This window comes from Eptesicus fuscus, chromosome 22, assembly GCF_027574615.1.
Source record: "Eptesicus fuscus isolate TK198812 chromosome 22, DD_ASM_mEF_20220401, whole genome shotgun sequence".
NCBI lineage: Eukaryota > Metazoa > Chordata > Mammalia > Chiroptera > Vespertilionidae > Eptesicus > Eptesicus fuscus.
The window spans coordinates 31,376,021-31,397,314 of NC_072494.1; the positions used below are offsets into that span (position 1 = coordinate 31,376,021).

General features: G+C 38.0%; 2 protein-coding genes across 4 annotated transcripts in view; one reads left to right on the plus strand and one right to left on the minus strand.

The window, feature by feature from the left end:
* Nucleotides 1-6,924: 6,924 nt before the first annotated feature.
* SYT14 (synaptotagmin 14) overlaps nucleotides 6,925-21,294 on the minus strand; it is a 90,883-nt gene continuing 76,513 nt past the window's right edge. For 2 of the 3 annotated variants that reach the window (XM_008146003.3, XM_028152263.2), the window contains exons 5-6: nucleotides 11,263-11,452; nucleotides 6,925-7,238 (exon numbers count right to left, since the gene is read on the minus strand). In XM_008146003.3, coding sequence (XP_008144225.2) covers nucleotides 6,925-7,238; nucleotides 11,263-11,452 — 504 coding nt within the window. Of the gene's footprint in view, nucleotides 7,239-8,509; nucleotides 8,567-11,262; nucleotides 11,453-21,294 lie in introns of all 3 variants that reach the window. The other variant, XM_054711558.1, reaches the window with a different exon arrangement.
* LOC103290065 (60S ribosomal protein L23a-like) lies at nucleotides 12,647-13,165 on the plus strand. The gene has a single exon (XM_054711559.1). The coding sequence runs from the start codon at nucleotides 12,647-12,649 to the stop codon at nucleotides 13,115-13,117; it is 471 nt and encodes a 156-aa protein (XP_054567534.1). The 3' UTR covers nucleotides 13,118-13,165.

Sequence of the window (21,294 nt, forward strand, 5' to 3'; positions counted from 1 at the left end):
AGATATATGATCATTCTATAAAATGAGTTGTTTCACACACGCATCTGTTTATATTTTGACAAAAAATGCATATTAATGTGACAATAATACAACACTATTGATAACCATACAGATACTTGTATATATTAATAAGATCCATTAATGTTGTAGAGTCACTGGAAACTATGCTGGAGACAGTTTAAGACCAAGGGGAATGGTGAATAGTAGTGCATTTCTTCAGGTTAATAGTTTTGCTCACAGAGCATTTAAACTTCATCACACTGTTTTAACCATTATTAGAAAAATAAGTAAGAAAGCTCTGTAGAAACTCTATTAAGGAAGTTTCTTGCCTCAAAAAAATGAAATAGGAAGGAAGTAGAAGGAAGGCGGGGAATGGAGGGAGGAAGAAAAGTAGGGATGGGATATTGACTAAAAGATTCCACTAACTGAGTTTTTCATGTTACATTATTTTGAGAAATAAAGCACAATGCACTGAACAGTAATGGACATCATGAGTTTTAGAAAAAGAACAGAACTCAACATTTATCAAGACCCCTAAAACGCATATAATAGCTGTTCTTCAGCAAAGACTAACTGAACTGAGAATATTGATATACTTTCTTATTTCAAAATTTTAGTAAAAATCCAAAGGTTGTTTGCCACTCATGACAGCTTTAAAGATTCCTCAAAATTGTCGTCACTCTATTATTTTCACTATAAAAGCAAAAGTCATCTCAATAAAGTTACGCAGGAAAATTATAAATTAATTTTGCAATGCGAGCTGTAAGTTTACCTAGTTAATTTAAAGTAATATTTATAATTTCAAAATAACTATTTGAAGTATCAGCTTTATTTTCCAGCTGTACTTCAAATAATTGTTTAAACATTCTTAAATACTAATAGAGCCAATTTATATGTAAAAGCTACCTTGGTCTCTCCTCACAGAACAAATGAGACATGATTATAGGATGTTGTAAATATTCCTAATATTTATCCAAAAGACTGCCCCAAACAATCACCACCATCCCCCTGCCCTGTCCCCCTCCCCCCAAAAGGCTTTCTATGATTGACTTTGGTTTCCTTTTTATGAAATTGCCTGGTTAAGAACATTTGAAAAATTGAAAACCAATTTTTAAGGCTTTCTCATAAATTTTTTTGAAATGTGCAAGCTACTGGGGGAGGAGAGAAGACAAAAAGGAGACAATGTCGGACATAAGGACTTAAACTCTCATTTCCTAGGAGCTGGCTTCTACTACTGCACTAGGACTGAAGCCACATTTAGGTGCTAAAGCTGCCACCCTATACCAGGGCTCTAAGGTACTGGTTCTTTACACTTCAGGGATCTTTCTTCCTGTTGGTGCTTATGGATTTCTTTCATCAGCATTCATGGGGGTTTTGAATAGGAATCACTGGTGAGACCCTCCCCTGAGGGTATAAAAAGTTTGGTTGTTACTGAACACACCACCTGGAGATGAGCACACTCAGACACTGACAAAGGAAGTGTTGGGAAGAGGTTCATAGCCAGATGTGAAAGGCAAGAGAAACAGATCTCGGGGATAAGGGAAGATTCCTATTTTCTCATTATACAAAATAGTCATATTCAATATTAACTGCTTAGATTTAGGGAAATAGGCATTCTAGCAATATCTGCATATATAAACAAATTTCAGAAAGTTACTTTTTTTCAGTGTATAATGGAGTATTATATTTCATCTTGGGTATTCATTTTAAACAGTAAATGTCAGGTGAGCAATCACATGTTAAAGGAATAAACAGAAAGGATTTTTTCCCCCTTTTAGAGTAGTCCTGAATATTTAAAGGACAAACCCAAATATCAAACAGAAATCAGAATAATAAAGAAAAGGGTGAGCCCTTTTTCCCCCTTTGCGCTCCATGGCCGTAGCCTGTTTCTTCTATAAGGAATTTAGTTCAACTCAATATTTACCATGTGCCTATGTGAGTAAGGGCCACATAAAGATAGCAAGACAAGGCACTAACTACTATCAAGGGGGAAAGAGAAACATGTGCCATAAAATTAACTGTGATCCAGTTAAACCGTAATGAAGGGTACAGGAGAAACACAGGTAAATTGCAATGAGAGCACCAGAGTCTCTCCTCTCACCATTGACATTGAGAGACGAATACAGGCTATCCCTCTATCCACTTCATAGGGTAGAAAGGTGCTCAGACATAATTCAACTATCTTGGATTTCCAAAAGTATGCAATGAGTAGAATACATTGATTAATAAATTTTCAGAATATAAGTATAGGCTAAACTGGCCACGTAAATTAAACCCCCAAGTCTTTGAAAGTCAACTACAAATAGGACACACAAGTACCATTTGTGTCCTGAGAGGAGAAACAATCTAATTTTCTTTGTTTTGCATTTCCTTTCCCAAGCTCTGTTTCTTTTCTTCTTCTTTTTTTTTTTCTAGTTCTGCCATTCAACTGAGGTGGGTAGGGTTATTGATGAACATAATGTTGTCCTATTTTTTCTTGTAACTAGTAAAGGGGGATGCAGCTGAGAGATGCATAGTATGGGTTTAGAGCAATTTATGCCGGGGTTCTAACTCCAGTTCTGCTTATTGAATGACTTTGGGAAAGTCTGTTTAACCTCTATGCTGCAGTTTCTTCATCTATAAAAGGGTAATATTATTTACCTCATACTGCTGTGAGAATCAAACAAAATAACTTATTGTGCTAGATCTTAGTAAATTATAGCCGTTACCATTATGATTATTATGCGTTTTGGTGGACATAGATGATGATTTAAAGATAAATTTTTAAAAATGCTTCATAGCATGTTCAACTTTGTGCTCAATATTGAGTTTGTCGGTGATGGGTGATACTGATGGCTCCCTCCAGTGTTGGCCATGGATGAACTGGGGACAGCGAATGGGAAAAAATAGTCTGAATAATAATTATCAATGTGAAATAATGTAACTATCAATGAGAAAAATCTCTATGAATTGACTAGTCTATGTAGGAAAGTGGCAATTCTATGCGAGTGGATTTGTGTCATTTCTTCCTATCTGGATAAAGATCTTCAACAAAATTTGTTGGTGACTGGTATTCTTAATTCACCTAAAATTTACACCTTCAAATAGCCTGTCTCTCAGTTCACTGGAAAAACTATATCATTTGGTCTCCAACTTCATCTTGAAGAATACCCACAATTCTATGACCTCTTCCCCTACTGGTGCTATCTTACTTTGCAATCCCTGATTACGCTTTTTATTAGACTGAAAAGTGAAATGAAAATGATGATGGTATCAAGAAAATGATTTAACATATGGATGACACTGCCTTACCAGGCCCTACACTTCGACATATGTATATTAATCAGGGCAGTTTAGAAACTTTCTCATTGGTTTTTCTTTTTTAAAGTTACAGTCCAAATTATTATTTTTGTCACTAAATATCCTATTATTGAGAATTCACTGGATGCATAGTAAGAAAATATACAAATGGATTTCACACAAAATGTGGATAGCGCAGAAGACACAGACTCCAGAAGGAAGTTTCTGACAGGTACAGGGATAATATACTAAAATTCTTTACTGATTTGAAATACACTTTGTTTCCCGGGCAGTAATAAATAACTATGTTTTGCAGCTCATTTGGGAGACAAAAAGTCTGTAATTCCAGGCTCAGGAAATTATATGAGTGCCAGTCAATTGCCATATTTGGACTATCTCGTGTTATTATAAAACTTGGGGGATTTTAAGAGAACAGTAAGAAAGTGCGTTGCCTTTCTCCAGTTTCTGAGACAACACCTGCTGCCCACCAGTGGGCCCCTATTTGCTATAATTGCTGAGATATAAGATTTTGCCTTTAAGCCTTCATGCAAATTCAAGCACAGAAAAGAGCAGTCGGACTGCCTGGTGCAGCAGATTCAGTAGAGTGAAGGGGGTCTCCTGAGCCATATGTAATCCTTTTTTAAAAGAATAGACCAACTTTTGGAAGTAATTACTCTAATTTGTGTCAGTCCACAGGAAAGAAGATACATACACTGAATGACCAGATTGTGATCTCTGAACACATAATAATCTGGCCACTCAGTGTGTGTGATATATATATATATTAGAGGCCTGGTGCATGAATTCGTGCATGGGTGTGGTCCGGCCAGCCTGGCCAGGGGGAGGGTACGTGGGCGGTTGGCCAGCCTGCCTGCTGGTTGAACTCCTGGTCGAGGGGACAGTTTGCATATTAGCCTTTTATTATATAGGATATACACCGAGTGGCCAGATTATTATGCGTTCAGAGATCATAATAATCTGGCCACTCAGTGTATTTTGCTGTGTGTGGAGGAGAATGGCAGCAAATAGCACCCAGAAACAAATATAATTTCTCGTAAATATATAGAGGAGAAAAAGAACCCATCAACTTGATAAATGTTTTTCTATTTCATTTTCTGAAAAAGCCAGGGCACCTTCACCTTTACATACATACATGCATGTGTGTGTGTGTGTGTGTGTGTGTGTGTGTATAAATGTGTGTATGTATACACACATATACATAGTGTGTATGTGTGCAGGTGTGTTTATACAGATACACATACACATAATCCATAATCTTTGAGGACTTGGCAGCTGGGATGGAGACAGGGTCCTTGTTGAAAGTTTTTAAAATGGTTAATTACTTTTTAGGCCACATTGGATTTGATACTTATCCCAGGCAAATCCCTAAGGATACATCAGAGCACACACGCAATTCTAGGCATAGGCTGAAGAAGGACAGATTTAACAAGTAACAGCTAGTGAGGTCTTTCCTCACTGAAGGAAAAAGCACCGAGCTGGTTTTATAACATGTGTGATTAGGCTTTGTTACAGCTACACATAAGACTGAATCTCTTTTTATTAGGAAGATCCCAGGTGTTAGCAATGCAGGCAGCTGTCTCAAAGCCAGGACAGATACCTCTGGCATCAAATGCCTAAATCTAATTTCTCAGTAAAATCTACATCCCCTCTTCCCCTTAAAACCCTTTCCATACTGTTACATGATATATCATGCAATTTGATTCATGTTCTAACTTTATAACCTAACTCAATTACAAAAAAAAAACCCTGGGAAAAGCTGAATAATATAACAATAAAAGAACGGATTTTTCCCTTTAATGCAACTCTATAATAGTCTTAAAACTCATGTCATATAGCATTTGCATTTTATCTTATAATTCATGTGCATGAATGCATAGAGCTGCCATTTTTTAAACTAAAATATACCAGGAGTTTATTGTTATTGGTTGTTTTTGGATTTAAGGCCTTTCAGTATAGCCACGTTGAAACAATAATATGTACGCATGGTTTTGTTACTGTGATAATAACAAACCCTCGCTTAAAATATATATAGTGCTTAGTTGGGACTAGGAGCAATGATATACTTGCTTTTTAGTAATTGGCAAATATTTTGCTTTCGTCTAGTTTAACTAAAAATTAGAGAAAAATATTGTTCATATATACAAAACATTCTATTTAATAAAGTGTATGCATAAAATTATATATTGGTTAAGAAGCAAAATTAAAAAGAAATCAGCTTATAGTATTCCTGATTAATCAGTGTTCCTAAATATAAAAACAAACGAAAACGCCTTGCGAGTAAAAAAAAAAAAAAAGCACATTTTACAACTTTCACACACTTCAGGAGGAAACAGAGAGCTTGTGACACTGTTCTGAGGAATCTTTCATTTATAAAAATCGAAGGCCTAACTTTGCAAATACAACTTTCGAGCTGTATGAGCAAATTTAACTTACACGAAAGGCACAGGATGACATCACGTTGAAGAACGTATCTGTAAATTTCATAAAATCTAGTCACAAGTCACTAGGAACTTCATAAGGAATCCCAGAACCTTTTTGAACATGATGTTCTGGTTCAAACTGAGAAGTGGAGAGTCTTTATATCAGAAATACAAATCGAAGTGAGAGAGCAGAAGATTTAGAGAGAGAACAGTTTCTTAGGTGAATGCTACCTTGCTTTATGCAGTGCTTGCTACTAAACACTCAGAGCGGGTCATTAAAATGTTCTTTAGCTTAAGTTGTTTTCAATTTTCAACAGCTCATACCATATTTTTTAGTTTATAAAAAAATGTATTTGCACATTACTATAATTTTAAAGAGTCAATCATTGAAAGGAGTTTTAAAGTAAGATCCTGTTCTATTAGCTTCCTACATTGGAATACGAGAATAAAGGAAGTGCTTTCAACAGAAAGCTACAGAGTCCTACAGTACAACCTGTCTACAGGACTTGCAGTGACTGGGTCTCTTTGGATCGGGCAAAAGCAGAGGCAAGTGAAGAAATGAGTTTTGAAAATAACATTAAAAATGCCTTTATGACAATGAAATCTTGCTTGCACTCAGATTTAGTGCTACCGAGAACTGAGGTACAATGAAGCAAAGTGCATAAAGGGAAAATATCTGAAAGAAAACAATTTCCAATGTGATTGAAACCCTTCAACATCAGATATGACTTACAATAGAGTTGGAGAACTACTTCCTCTTATCAAAGTACATTTCAAACAGCGGGGACGAGCCAGTCAAAATATGCTTTATGGGTAATATGTAGGGTGATACTAAAATCCTGTTGCAACTAAAAATTCTAATCTAAAAAATCACTGACGATTTTGATTTTTCAGGAAATGACTGGCTCTTTTGCTAAAGTAAAATTCACTTCAACCCAAAAGCATGTTCTTAAAGCTCTGGAGGGTCGGTAGCTTAACAGTGATGACAGAGTTCTTCATCGTCCCAAACAAGCTCTGCCAGAGACACAACCTGTCTGCATTCATGTCAGTATTAGATGGTCTTTGCACAGAATTGAAAACGTTTTGGTAGAATGTTGGAGGTGATCCTTCAAAGAATAACTCTTGTAACGATGGCCAGGTAAAAAACAGCAGCGTTGTTGCTGGAAGCATCGCTGCCGGGGGTTGCCAATGCCTGTTCTCCTCATCATGACTCCAGTAGCGCGTGCCATCTGCACACTTGCTGTCCTTTCGACTCTTTCATTTCGGTCCAGTGATTGAGTTCCTCCTCTCCAGAGCTGTTCAGACCTAGAGAAATCCAGCCTATCATCTCTTTTCTTTTCATGCTGCGCTTGTTATACACAGACAGGATAAGGGTCACGTCAGAGAGCTGAAACAGGGCCACTTGAAAAACAAAAGTTTCCTTGTACACGGGATTTGGCTGCCCTCTGCGGATGGATGTCTTGCATTTAGACATTTCTTGACCCATGGAATTTAGTAGAGTTAATTTAACATATGTATCTGTAGGAAAAAACACACACAGAACAACATACCACAAACATCATTTGAAACAAACTCAAAAAACATCTTTCTTGTAACATTTGCTGAGAAAATTACTTGTGCTTTATAAGGATATGGTGTATACCATGTTTAATGGAAATTCAACTAATTCCATTTTGATGTAGATGCTTATAATATGTGACAGGTACAGAGAATGCTAAGGAGGCAGAAAATCTTTAGGGGATGCTAATATCTTAACCTCACTATTTCTACATTATAGTTAGAATTTAAAGGTATACCTCATAATCCTTCCTCCACCCTCCCAGCCATTTCTTGACCTCCCACGACCTCCCATGACCGCCCACCCCCCCATCCCATCCCCATTTAGCTTCACTAAGCAGGACATCATAGCATTAATAAACACTTAGCAAGCTCAATTAGCCACAACACTGTAAAGCATTCCACTGAGTTTTCAGAGAATAAGAATAAACAAACAAATAGACATGAAGGCAAATGATAAAGAGGAAAAGAGGAAGACAAGAATGCAAAGATGACATCAAAACAGCTTAGGATGAAATGTCAAAAAAATCTCTGCATGGATGTGGTTTTTAATTATATTTTAAAACTATTTAAGAGCCAAAACGAAGCCAAATGCATTAAGGGCTCATCAGCAAGTCAAGTAAAACTTTCTCCTGGTTTCATGCAAGAGTACATTTAATGTGCTTTCTGGACAGTCAAAATAGATACTACAGGGTTCCTTTTTTGACACAATTCAACGTCCAATTATAAGAATGCATCTGAACTATGTTCATGAATTAGAAAAAAAAACTGATGTGATGTTTAGTGTACAAAGTGAAACGTAACAGTCCATTGCCTGATTATTTGGGAGATAAACCCTCTCTTCAAACAACTGTGTTTTCAAGGTCATTTGATTCATGCAGATGACCTTCAGCATGTTGATCCATCATGTGTACTTCTTATCAAAATTTCAATTAATTTTAATGAAAATTGCAGTATTTCTAATGAAGTAACTATTTCTGTTGTATGAGTCAAAATACAATGAATGAAAAAAGCCTTTAATTTAAAAAGTTTTGCTTACTTTATACTCTGAATACCATCATCCATAATCAGAGATAAATTCCAAGTTAGTTTTACTTAAAGTACCACAGATAATAAATGTGCATTTTTTGAAACCAACATGGTGGACAGCTTCACTGCTGGCAAGTTTTAGGGAATTTTTTTTTTTTTTTGCATGAAAAGACAACATCCAATTAGCCTCTACAGGAACTCACCTCGGATTATATAAACCTGTCCACCTATCAAGTGTTTTAGACAACAGAACAGTCCATCTGACAACAGGGGGTGGAAAGCAGTAAAAGAAATAATGACCAGATGTCAATTGTTGGGTGAAAGAGGGTCAAAGGTTAGAATTAAAGAGGAAACACTGTTCACTGGAGTGGAAGAACACAAAAGTTTAGCATTTTAATTCAGGTAGAGGGTTGAACAAAAGGGTCGTTGGGCAAAACTCATGAAATGAGAATTGTTAAGGTCATTGTGTAATCTGAAACAAAAATTACAGTGTTTTAAAGGGGGACACCTTTATAATGATATCCTCTTGGACTAAAGCACATTGAACATAGAAGCATGCAAATTATCAGGCTATAAAAGACTGAATAAAAGTCATTATAGGATCACTGTTATTACTAGCCTAAATTTTTAAGTTTATCCATGCAATACTTAATATTTCAAATACTTTTATTACTCTCAATGTAATATAAAATTAAGTGATGAAAAATAAAATAGAATTACCAAAAATTTTCCCCTTGAATACTGCTATTGTTTTCTTTGGTTAAAAGTTGGATTATTCAGTTTATAACACAGTTCAAAGCTTAGTACCTAGGTATATGTGAAGGGTCACAATCTTATATAATATATACAGAATAAGATGAACCGACAAAACTGTCTTATATTTCACTTTATTATTTTATATTTTACCCTGTATAACTAATTTTAATGTTGACTTATATTCAATTCAGCTAAACATCCTGATACTGAAGATCTAACTCTAAAATAATGGAAATTGCTTTAACTTATTCTTTAAAACCGGAAAGATCGGCCTTATATTGTGGATTCTAATCTCTTAACCTCTTCTACTCTGCTCCCTTCATTCTGAGTCTGATTAGTGATTTTCTGTTTCTATCAAAGTGGGTAGAACAAGGACAGAAAGGCAAACATCACTTCATTCTGCTACCTTTTAGCATCTCAAGTTAAATATTTGTCAAAAAATGAAACTATTAGCTAAAGCAAGAATGAAGGTCAAACTGACAACTTGTGGCTAAACGGAACCCCAAAAGTATCTTATCTGTTGTGGTGCTAAAACTTCCAATCTGAATGTCTAAGTCAGTGATGGGCAACCTTTTGAGCTTGGTGTGTCAAACTTCGCCAAAAAACTGAGCATAACTCGGGTAGTGTGTCACTTTGAGGAAAAAACATTATTTCGCAAATGTTTCATCCTCAGAAGCAGCAAATGTTTCATCCTCGGCATGCGGCCGCCTCAGCGGCCGTGTGTCATCAGAAATGGCTACGCGTGTCAGTGCTGACACGCGTGTCATAGGTTCGCCATCACTGGTCTAAGTGCAGGGTGTGCTCTCCCCCATTTGTCACAGGCCTCACCATGCTCCTTATCTTTCATCCACAACCTTTGCTCATGTAAGTTACTTGCCAGGCCATTAGAGTTTGCATTCTAAGTGTGTATTAATGAAGATAACCAAGTAGCTGTTTATTCTAATAACTGTTTCTTTACACCCTCTGAAATTTTCGTTCTGAAAAGAGAAAGGGGGCAATAATAAACCCATCCTTCTTTTATGCACCTTTGTCTGTTTGAGTCTCACAGTTACCCTGTGAGAAACACAACCTTAATTTTATGTATCAGGAAACAGACTTAAGGGGAGTTTGGGCACTTGTCCAAGGGTAGAAATGTGAACATAACTTTGGCCTTCTGACTTTTAATTCAGGGATAGATACAGTTCATGATGTATGTAAGAAGCAAGGTTTCCAAGACTACTTAGAGCAAATCAGATATGTATTTATGACTTTTCAGTTTGATTGAAAAAAAAAATGTTAATTCAAGGGTAGAAAAAGTTTCTTCTCCTTCAAGAACTATTTGATAATTGGAGTAAAAGATTGCTTTAAGCAAGTCTGAAAGAAATCTTCAAACAAATTTAAAGTGACCATTATTATTCAAAATTTCCAAATTTTTAGTTTGGGGCATTAACAGCTTTAATTTAGAGAAGTAAAAAAAGCTGCTATTTCCCAGTTTGCATCCATAGATTTCAACAAATAGTTTTGGGCATACACTGAGTGACAGTTCCTCTGTTCTCCCATAAACTTACCTTAAGCTGGAAGAGAAATTAGGAGTTGGAAGAGTGAGAGGCATAGAGACAGGGCAGAGGTATACTATCTAGTTTCCCTTCCTAGCATTTGGGGTAAATACAAAAATATTCCGTACTCTGTTGGTCCTGGTAAAGCCAAAGCACATTCCATTTAAGAAAAGACTCTGGTGACAGTACTGACTTATAATGTTAAGAAAAATGTGAAGAAAAAAACCAACAACACAGTTTCTTCTTAAATTGTTAAGGGAGAAAAGTGTGTAGTTCTGCATGCAGACAGAGAACACAGCATCAATCTTCAGGTAACAGCAATAACTGCCCATATTCCTGATTCTCTTGGTGGACTATTGGTAACTTAAAACGACCCTGTAACTTTTTCTGGCATTAGAAGATAATGGCTATCATGGGGAAAATTTATTCCACTGACATTAGAAAAATTAAGTCTCGACACCTTACAATTCATATTTTGAATTTCAAATTTTTCTACTTCCCAAATGACTGGAAATAGAAATCATGAAACAGATTAGCTGATGGTTATTACACCATTTCATTTTGATCAGTTAAGACTAAATGGTAGGACGAAAGCTCCTAACACTGAGATTCCCATAAGTGCAGAAAACATTAGAATAAAAAAAAAACAAACATTTTCCACTCACTGGGTGGTCTGTTTGCTGCCAAGTTTTTGAAGTGGCTGCCTTTGATGACTTCTGCTGATAGTCTGCCAGTGGTGGCGTTATAAAGCAGGCCAATGAGAATTTCTGGAACTGAGCCATGCTCAAGAGACTGACAGGAGGATGTACTTCTACTACAGGACACTTCTGACATGCTCATTTGGGAGTCACAGCCCTGTAATCAAAAGTGAAATCTTTATAGTACTTTGTAAAAAAAAAAAAAAAAAGATATATTGTTAATGCCATGTTTAGTGGAATTAGGCAAGTAAATCACAATAAAGATGAAATTTTAAAGATAAAATTTCCTTATACATTCCTTTGAAATGCAAGATCTAATGCAAACACTAGATTAGAAATGTTGTTCTGAGCATATTTTAGTCTCTGCATCTCTTTTCATTATATAGCAGTCAAAGAAATGATAGATGAGGTTTTATAAATCCATGCTATACAAGTCAGAGAAGCTAAATTTCTTAAACTCATAGATGTTAATAAACTATTTTCTGAATGTAAAATATTGTGTTGTTTAGAGACTTATTGACCTTAAAAGACTGACACAGATTTAGACTCAATTACATTAAATGTAAACCGTTTTAACAATGTCTTTAAAGACAAAGATTAGCACACTTTCATTAAATAAATAAGATAAAACAATCTTCTATTTATAAATCAACATGTAAAACACAGAAATACAGAAAGTTGAAAAAAAAAGGATGGAAAAATTAACTATGCAAATAATAACCAAAGGAAAATTGATATAGCTACATTAGTCAAGGTTGGTTTTAAGGCAATAACCATTATTTAGAGATGAAGAGATACACTCAATAATGATACAGCTTTCAATTTACAAGGAAGATAAAGTAATTCTAAATTTACATGCACTAACAACACAGGGTCAAAACACATAAAGCAAAAACTGCCAGAACTAGAGAAACAAATTCACACCAGTAGAGACTGCAGTATGTACACTTGTTTCAGTAACTGACAGCATGCAGAGAAATAAACATAGTAAGAGAAAGTAGAAGATTTGAATATCACAATAAGAAAATTGACCTAATGGTAATACATAGAACACCATACCTTACAGAATATACATTTTCTCAAGCTCACAGTGGAATTTTTATAAATATTTACAAAAATAAAAGCAAATTAACAATGAATTTCAAATAATGGAAGTCTTCAGAATGTTTTTTAATCTAGAAATCTAAGCTATCTTCTTGTAAAGAAAAAATTCCTATATCACTGGAAATTAAGGAAACACTTAAATAACCCATAGGTAACGAAATGATAATGAAAATAAGTTACTTAAAAACATTAATAAAAATAGATAAATGTTGGAGAGTTTAATTAAGAAAAAAGCTTTTTTACGAAGATGGCGCCAAAAGCTAAGAAGGGAGCCCCTGCCCCTCCCAAAGCTGAAGCCAAAGCAAAGGCTTTGAAGGCAAAGAAAGCAGTGTTGAAAGGCGTCCACAGCCACACAAAAAAGAAGATCCGCACGTCACCCACCTTCCGACGGCCAAAGGCACTAAGGCTCCGGAGGCAGCCTAAATATCCTCGGGAGAGCGCACCCCGGAGAAACAAGCTTGACCACTATGCCATCATCAAGTTCCCCCTGACTACCGAGTCAGCCATGAAGAAGATAGAAGACAACAATACACTGGTGTTCATTGTGGATGTCAAGGCCAACAAGCACCAGATCAAACAGGCTGTGAAGAAGCTCTATGACATTGATGTGGCCAAGGTCAACACCCTGATCAGGCCTGATGGCGAGAAGAAGGCATATGTTCGACTGGCTCCTGACTATGATGCTTTGGATGTTGCCAACAAAATTGGAATCATCTAAACTGAGTCCAGCTGCCTAATTCTAAATATAAAAATTTTACACTGTATAAAAAAAGAAAAAAGGAAGGAAGGTACAAATGCCAAATATCAGTAATAAGAAAGGAGACATCACTACATAGCCTGTAGACCATAAAAAGGCAAAAGGATAGTATGAAGAGCTCTCTTCCAATAAATTGGAAAATTTTAAAAAATATATATATTTATTGATTTTTTACAGAGAGGAAGGGAGAGGGATAGAGTTAGAAACATCGATGAGAGAGAAACATTGATCAGCTGCCTCCTGCAAGGTACATGCCCTTGACTAGAACCGAACCTGGGACCCTTGAGTCCACAGGCTGACGCTCTATCCACTGAGCCAAACCGGTTAGGGCTAAATTGGAAATTTTGATAAAATAGACATATTCATAGAAAACGATAAACAAAACAGACACAAGAAGAAACAGAGTAAACAGTGTTACTGAAAAAGTTGAATTTGCAATTAAAAACTTAAAAAAACACAAAAAAACAAAACTAAAAACTAGCTATATGGCTTCACCAGCAAATTCTAATAATGTTAGTCTTACCCACATTCTTCCAGACAGAAGTAGGAAAGAAGAAACACTCCCTAGCTTCCTTTAAAAATCTAGCAAAAGCACCAAACAAAAATCAGACAAGGACATTATAAAAAAGTTACAGGATTTTCTCATTCATGAACGTAGATTCAAAACCCTAACTAAACAGTTAGCAAACCAAACCTAACAACCTCTAACATCATAGTTAATAGAAAAAAAATTTAACGTTTCCCCTTTGAAACTGGGGATGTGACAATGACGTCAACTATTACCACTTCTAGTAACACTGCAGTGGAGATCCCAGCCAGTGGAGGCCTAGCCTCACTAAAAACAATAAAATGAAATGAAAGGTATAATGATTTGGAAGAGGAGGTTAAACAGTCCTATGGGCAGATTATGTAATTATGTACACACGAAATCTAAACAAGTCCACAGATGAGTTACGGCGGCATACAAAGGTGAAAATTTAAATCTATACATTGCTGAATGCCAGCAACAACTTTGAAAATAAAATTTATCTTAAAATAGGATTTATTAGAGCATGAAATACAAAATACTTAGGAATAAATAAATGATATGCAAGGCCGCTCTATAGAAAACTACAAATATTACTGACAGAAATTTAAGTGTTTCGTAGCTGTTAATATATGAAAAGGCTCAATTTTATAGCATTCTCTCTAAATTGCTTAACGGTAATCACAATAAAAATCTCAACAGATTTCTTTGTGGAACTCATAAGCTAATTCTAAAATATCTGTGGAATATACATAAAATGGAATATTATTCAGCCACATATGACAACATGGATGAGCCTGGAGGACATTATATATAAGTGAAACAAGCCAGTCATAGGCATTTACTGCGTGATTCCACTTATATGAGGTCTCTAAAACAGTCACACTCAATAGAAGCAGAGAGTAGCATGATGGCTGCCAAGCGCTGGGTGGAGGGAGAAATGAAAGTTGTGTTCAACGGGTACAAAGTTCCAGAGTAAGTTCCAGAGATCTGCTGTACAACATAGTACCTCTAGTTAACAAGACTGTATAATACACTTAAGCATTTGTTAAATGACATATGTTAAAATATTCTTACCACAATAAAAATAATATACAAGACAGGAGGCCCTGCTCTAGTATCAAAAGTTATTATAAAGCTATATTATTTAAGACAATGACAAGAACACAATGTAAAATAGACCAACAGAATAGAAAGCCCACAAATTAATCTGTGCACATAGAGACACTTAATTTACAACAAATATGGAACCACCAAGTAGTGGGGAAGGATAATCTTTTTACTAAACAGTGGTAGGACAATTGGTTATCCACACAGAAATAAATGAAAATTAACCCCTCCTTCAAAACACACCAACAATTCAATTCTGGATTTAAATGAAAAAAGGAAAAATAATAAATCTATACATTAACATAGGGGACTATATTTATGATTTCAGGGTAGGGAAAGAATTCCTAAAGAGGACACAAAAGCATTAATCATAAGGAAAAAGTTTGGCCCTAGTTGGTTTGGCTCAGTGGATAGAGCCAAACTAAAAGGTCCCAGGTTTGATTCTAGCCAAGGGCACATGCTCGGGTTGTGGGCTCGCCCATACCCCCCAGTAAGGGACATGCAGGAGGCAGCCAATCAATGATTCTCTCTCATCATTGATTTTTCTATCTATCCTCTCCCTTCCCCTCTGAAATCAATAAAAAATATATTTAAAGAAAAGTCTGGTCAGGCTGTAACATTAAAATTAAGAATTTTTGAGCTTCAACAGAGACTTTTAGGATGGCGAAAAAGCAAACAACCAAGGGGAGAAGATCTGTAATACATATAGTTCCATAATTAGCTAAAATCTAGGATATGTAAAGAACACCTATAAGTCAGTAAAAAAGATAGCACAATATAAAAAACTGCCAGACACTTGAACCAGCAATTTTATGAAAGAATGGCCAATAGCCTGGCCGGTGTGGCTCAGTGGTTGAGTGCTGACCCAAGAACCAGGAGGTCATGATTTAAGCCTACCAGACCACTGTACCGATTTTTCGGTAATTTCCGAATCTGCCGCTATACCGCTGTATCTAATTTTCGGTACTTTGCCTAGTACGTGAAAAAAAATGCGTCACAAACTAAAAATAACCAACCAATCGTGGTCAAACCTCATGGTTAGCCATTGCAAATGTCTGCCCCCAAGTGTTTGAATTGACTTTGTGTGGTTTGACGTGAAAAAATTCTGAAAATTCACAATGAAACGAGCAGCTGATGAACCAAGCACTTCAACAGGAAAGCGAAGTAGGTCTAGGCTGATCACAGTCCAACAGGTGATCGATACTTTGGTTGATTCAGACTCTGAGGTGGAATATTGGCGCTAGATGAAAGGTAGACCTATTTTCTACAATGTCTCCAAGTTCCATCTTATTCTAACCACTTGTTTGCATGTAACTAACATTTTTCTATATCATGTTGATTTTTTCTCTTTAATGCTCAGGAGCCCAGGTATAGGGGACAGTTAGGTTCAGGGCCTCAGGTCTGGTAGGGTTAATTCCCAGTGAGGACACATGCCCAAGTTGCAAGCTCGATCCTCAGTAGGGGGCATGCAGGAGGCAGCTGATGGATGATTCTTACTATTGATGTTTCTATCTCTCCTCCCTCTCCCTTCCTCTCTGAAATCAATAAAAAACATACTAAAAAAATAATAACCAATAAATATATGCAAATGATGCTCAACTTCATCAGTAATCAGGGAAATGGAAATTAAAACCACTGCAGTAACACTACACAACAAATAGATGGGCTAAAACAATTGTGTGATGTGGACACAAAGCAATGGGAACTCTCACATTTCTCTGGTGGTGGTGTAAAGTTTAAAAAAACACATACCTTATAACCTGGCAATTATATATATATATATATATATATATATATATATATATATATATATATATATCACACACACACACACACACACACATCCATATCCATCAGAAATATGTGCAATGTTTATCAAGCAACATATGAAGGAATGTCCATATCAGCATTATTTATAACTAGAGGCCTGGTGCACAAAATTCGTGCACTTTGGGGGGGGGTCTCTCAGCCCCGCCTGCACCCTCTTGCAGTCTGGGAGCCCTCGGGGGATGTCTGACTGATGGCTTAGGCCTGCTTCCCACGGGGAGCGGGCCTAAGCCGGCAGTTGGACATCCTTAGCGCTGCTGCAGAGGCAGGAGAGGCTCTCGCCACTGCCACTGCACTTGCCAGCCATGAGCCCAGCTTCTGGCTGAGCAGCGCTCCCCCTGTGGGAGCGCACTGACCACCAGGGGGCAGCTCCTGTGTTGAGCATCTGTCCCCTATGATGGTCAGTGCACATCATAGTGACCAGTCATTCCACCTTTTGGTCAATTTGCATATTAGCCTTTTATTATATAGGATAGAGGCCTGGTGCACAGGTGGGGGCCAGCTGGCCTTCCCTGATTGGGGCCCCTGATTGGGGTGGGAGTCCCTGCTGGGGTGTGGGGCCTGCAGGGGCAAGGGGCCGTGGTCGTTCTGGTCATACTGGTCGTAAAGGTCGTTCCGCCGTTTTGGTCACTGGACTGTTATTATATAGGATGGCCCCACACAGTAGAATGGATAACTTGTGGTGAGTTCATACAATAAAGTAACTATACTTTATAATATACACTATACAGCAAAAATAACTAATTATAACTACATCTACAAACATACCTTTGAGTGAAAAATGCTGAATCTAAAAGGATACTTAGGTGTATAATTCAATTTATGTAAATTTCAACAACAGCAACAACGACAAAACCAAACCTTACTTCCCTTAGGCGTGCATCTCCTAACCTCTAAGGTCCCCAGGAGACTTGTAACCAGGGAGCAATGGGCAGCAGCAGGTCCTCTCGGTCTACGCCCCTGAACCTGTCTCCAGCGCCCCCTTTTCTCCGACTTACCAGTGAGTCAATAGCAGCCCCACCTAGGCCCATTTCTTCCCTCTACATTTCTAGAGAGCCAGGCAGCCCCGCCTAGGCTCTCCTGTTGCTTCTTCTATCTGAAGCCCGCCCTTATTCCACTGCCCTGAGCTTTAATAAACGTGCCCTCAAAATAAAAAACAAACACACCAAAACCAAAGGCCAGGCCAAACCAAATCATAGTATTTCAGAGCCATGAATAGGTGGTAAAACTATAAAGAAATCACGAAAGTGATCACTATAAGTCAAAACTGTGGTTAACTCTAGCGGGGGGGAAGAGAAGGACTAGTGATTGGGAAGGGCATGCGGAGGGCTTCTGGGTTACTGACACTTATTTCTTGACCTGGATGTAGTTCCATGGGTAGTAAATTTTTGTGTTCAACATTAATGTGTGTTGGGTTTCATAAGAAAAAAGGTTTCATGAAAGAATTACATGCTACAAGGGTACAATATATCTAAACTAACATACATGGATAAAAATACATATTTAGGATTTTCATGGAAGATCCCTAAAGGGATCCACTCCATGAGTTAAATAAAAAGACTATAACATGTGGGTTTTTTTGGTAACAGATTTTTAGATTTAACAAGCTTTAGATTTTTAAAAAATCTGAAAATGCCTTAAATGAATCTTCAAGTTTGAATCTACTGCTGGCTATGTAAGTGAAGAAGAATTAATACATACTGGGACTGAATGAACTCACTAGACTAATATTCAGAGGGATAAAATCTCGTATTTTCAAATTTAACTCTAAACCAGTGGAGAAAGCCAAAGGAATATGCAGCTTACACTTGTAAATCATGGGTCTACAAAGCACATAACTTGGTATGTTTTCATGACAGTTGGAGGAGAAAACAATTTTAGTAAGTTTCAATTAGCCTGTATCATCACTTAGGAAAACAGTGTCAAAAACACGCTCGTGCACATTTGGCGCACTTGCTACATTGGGCTATTATCCTAGCAGCATCTGTTAGATGCTGTGAAATACATTCTTCATAATATAGTATTTTTCACATTAGCCTACCGTCAGATAATGAGATGGGACTCTAATATTTTCTTATCAACACAGACGTCATAGTGCCAATTTTGAGCAACGACGTGAGGTCCCAGGAAATCCTGGGAACGGCCTTCCTGGTCTTCAAGCCCAAGAAAAGAGCAAGAGTGATGCGCTCCTTGGTGACCGCATTCTATTTTAGGGAGCCCCGCTGAAGTATAATAGTGTTTAGCAGAAGAAACTAGGGTCTGGATTTACACCTTGGGAAGAGTGCTAATCATGTGGCCTTCCCACTGCCGTCCCTGCACCCGCCTGTCCAAGGAGATGAGCGAGCACCACCACGCAGTGCAGAGCAGCTACATAAATAGAGTAGCTGCAGCGAAGACAAATTAAATGCAGACACGATATACTCCAGCGGCACCTCTCCAATGACTGTTCCTCAGGGCGGGCTGCTCCATCGGTGTGCACTCGGGAGGCCCCGTCTAGTCTCTCTGCAGACCCCAGCACTAATTTACCACTGGGGCTCGCCTCGGTGGCAGCAACTGCAGGTGATTAACCCAAAGTCAAACAAATCCCAGCCATAATTAGGTCTACTTCAAGGAACAGCCCCACAGGCTCCCCAAAGTGAAACTTCCATCTCACAAAGTATTTTTTTTTAAAAATATTTCCTCTCCTTCCCCCTGAGTCCTCTGTCCTAGGGTGAAGAGGTATTGTGTGAAAGTAGAAAAAAACACTAGTTTTTAATAAGCTCTATGTAATGTTTACCACAGGAGAATTATTATGGTGCTAATAGGTTAAAATTAGGTGGGAACTTCTAACTATAGAGAGAAAAAACAGAAGATTAAAAAGACAGCAGCACTTTTATTAAGTAAATGTCTGGACTTTTATTAATACTAAACTGATTCCATCTTAGACTCCGTATTTTTAAGGTAAAACGGTACAATGATAATTACTATCCATTTGAATAGTTTCTGTTGACTATTTTCACTGTGGCTGGGAGATATTCTTCGTTGTTTGTTTGTTTGTTTGTTTAATTTATGCATGAGATGCTTCCATCAGACTTTTCTGAAAATGGGGCGATGAGGACACAGAGGGTGCTGAAGAGCTGCAAGTGGGGGGGGGGGGGGCGGGACAGTACTCATGGGAGTTCAGTCTCCATCAGCAGAGCCCCTCCTCTGGGCCTTTCCCAGCCCCAAGGCCCTGAACCCTCACCAGCCCAGGTAAGGAGGAGATAACCCCAGGCAATTTCAGGACAGAGAAAGCAAGAACAGCCGAACTGCTCAAATCTTGTCCCCCTCCAGCCCACTCCCTCCCCAATCTAGTGTAGTCTGTAAGATAAAAACACCAAAAGACTCCACAGGATAACTTAATAGGGTGAGCAGGGGATGGCCGAAGCGTTTAAATTGCAGAGTGCTGCTGGATTCAGGATACATGTGGCTGCAAACGATAGGATAACCAACTTTACCTGGCTCAAGCAACACAGGGGAATTCAATGGCTTATGGAACACGACAGTGGGTACAGAGGTACTACGTCAGGTACTCACTGACCAAGGCCTCAACCTGTGTCCCTAGGAACCAGTTCTCCTGCTCCGTTTTCTGAGTTTGTTTCCCAAATGTGGCTTTATTCTCAAGTAGACTTTTCCCTCCGAGTTGCCACCCTGTTTTCAGCAGCTCTGAGTGTGGTGGGAAAGAGGAGGACAGCATCCTGATTGCTCTAACCCAAACCCCAGCACTGGCTAGCTAGGGCTCATGAGATCTCTCATTCCAGGGCTTTGGAATAAAGTCACTTCATCAGAGGTGCACAGGCAGATGGGCTCTCAAGCATAATCTGGATACTGTGGCCACAAGAAGATATGGCTGCTAGGCAGAAAAAAACAGGTGTTCACTACAAAAACTGAGTTGTTTGTTGCTGCATTTCCCCCCTTGGCCTTCAGTGGGACTGTTACCAAGGAGCTGACAATGTCACTGCCATTGCTCCCATTGTGACTACTTCCCTCCTACTCTTGGCGGGTTTGGTCTACAGTCATCAGCCTTGCAAGAGTCAAGGAAGAGGAAAAGGTGGTCCAGGGAACAGAGCTCTGACATTCAGGTCAGGTAACAGAGAGTGGAAAAAAAAGTAGAAAATTCTCACTTTCTCTTTTGTAAGAAAAGCTTTTTTCATATTCACACTGAGAACTTAACATATTAATAAGATTTAAGATATAAAAATTATAGAACAAATACAAACAAAATGTTTTATATTACCAGTGTTTGACTACAGCATCATGTGGAAATGGTCATGAGGAAGTCCTGCTCTGATCAAAATTTGCATGTATATACACATAGGTCTATACACTTACGTATATACATGCACAAATGATTTTTTTACTGTATTCAATATGAACATACTTAATGTGTTTCTGCATATATGCTTGTGACATCCAATCTAATAAAATAGTAATATGCAAATTGACCATCACTCCAACACATGATGGCTGCCCCCATGTGGACAAAAGATGGCCACCACAAGATGGCCTGCAGGGGCGGGCAGTTGTGGGCAATCAGGCCAGCAGGGGAGGGAGGTTGGGGGGGACCAGGCCTGCAGGAGAGGGCAGTTTGGGGGGGGCAGGCCAGCAGGGGAGGGCAGTTGGGAGGGACCAGGCCTGCAGGGGAGGGCAATTGGGG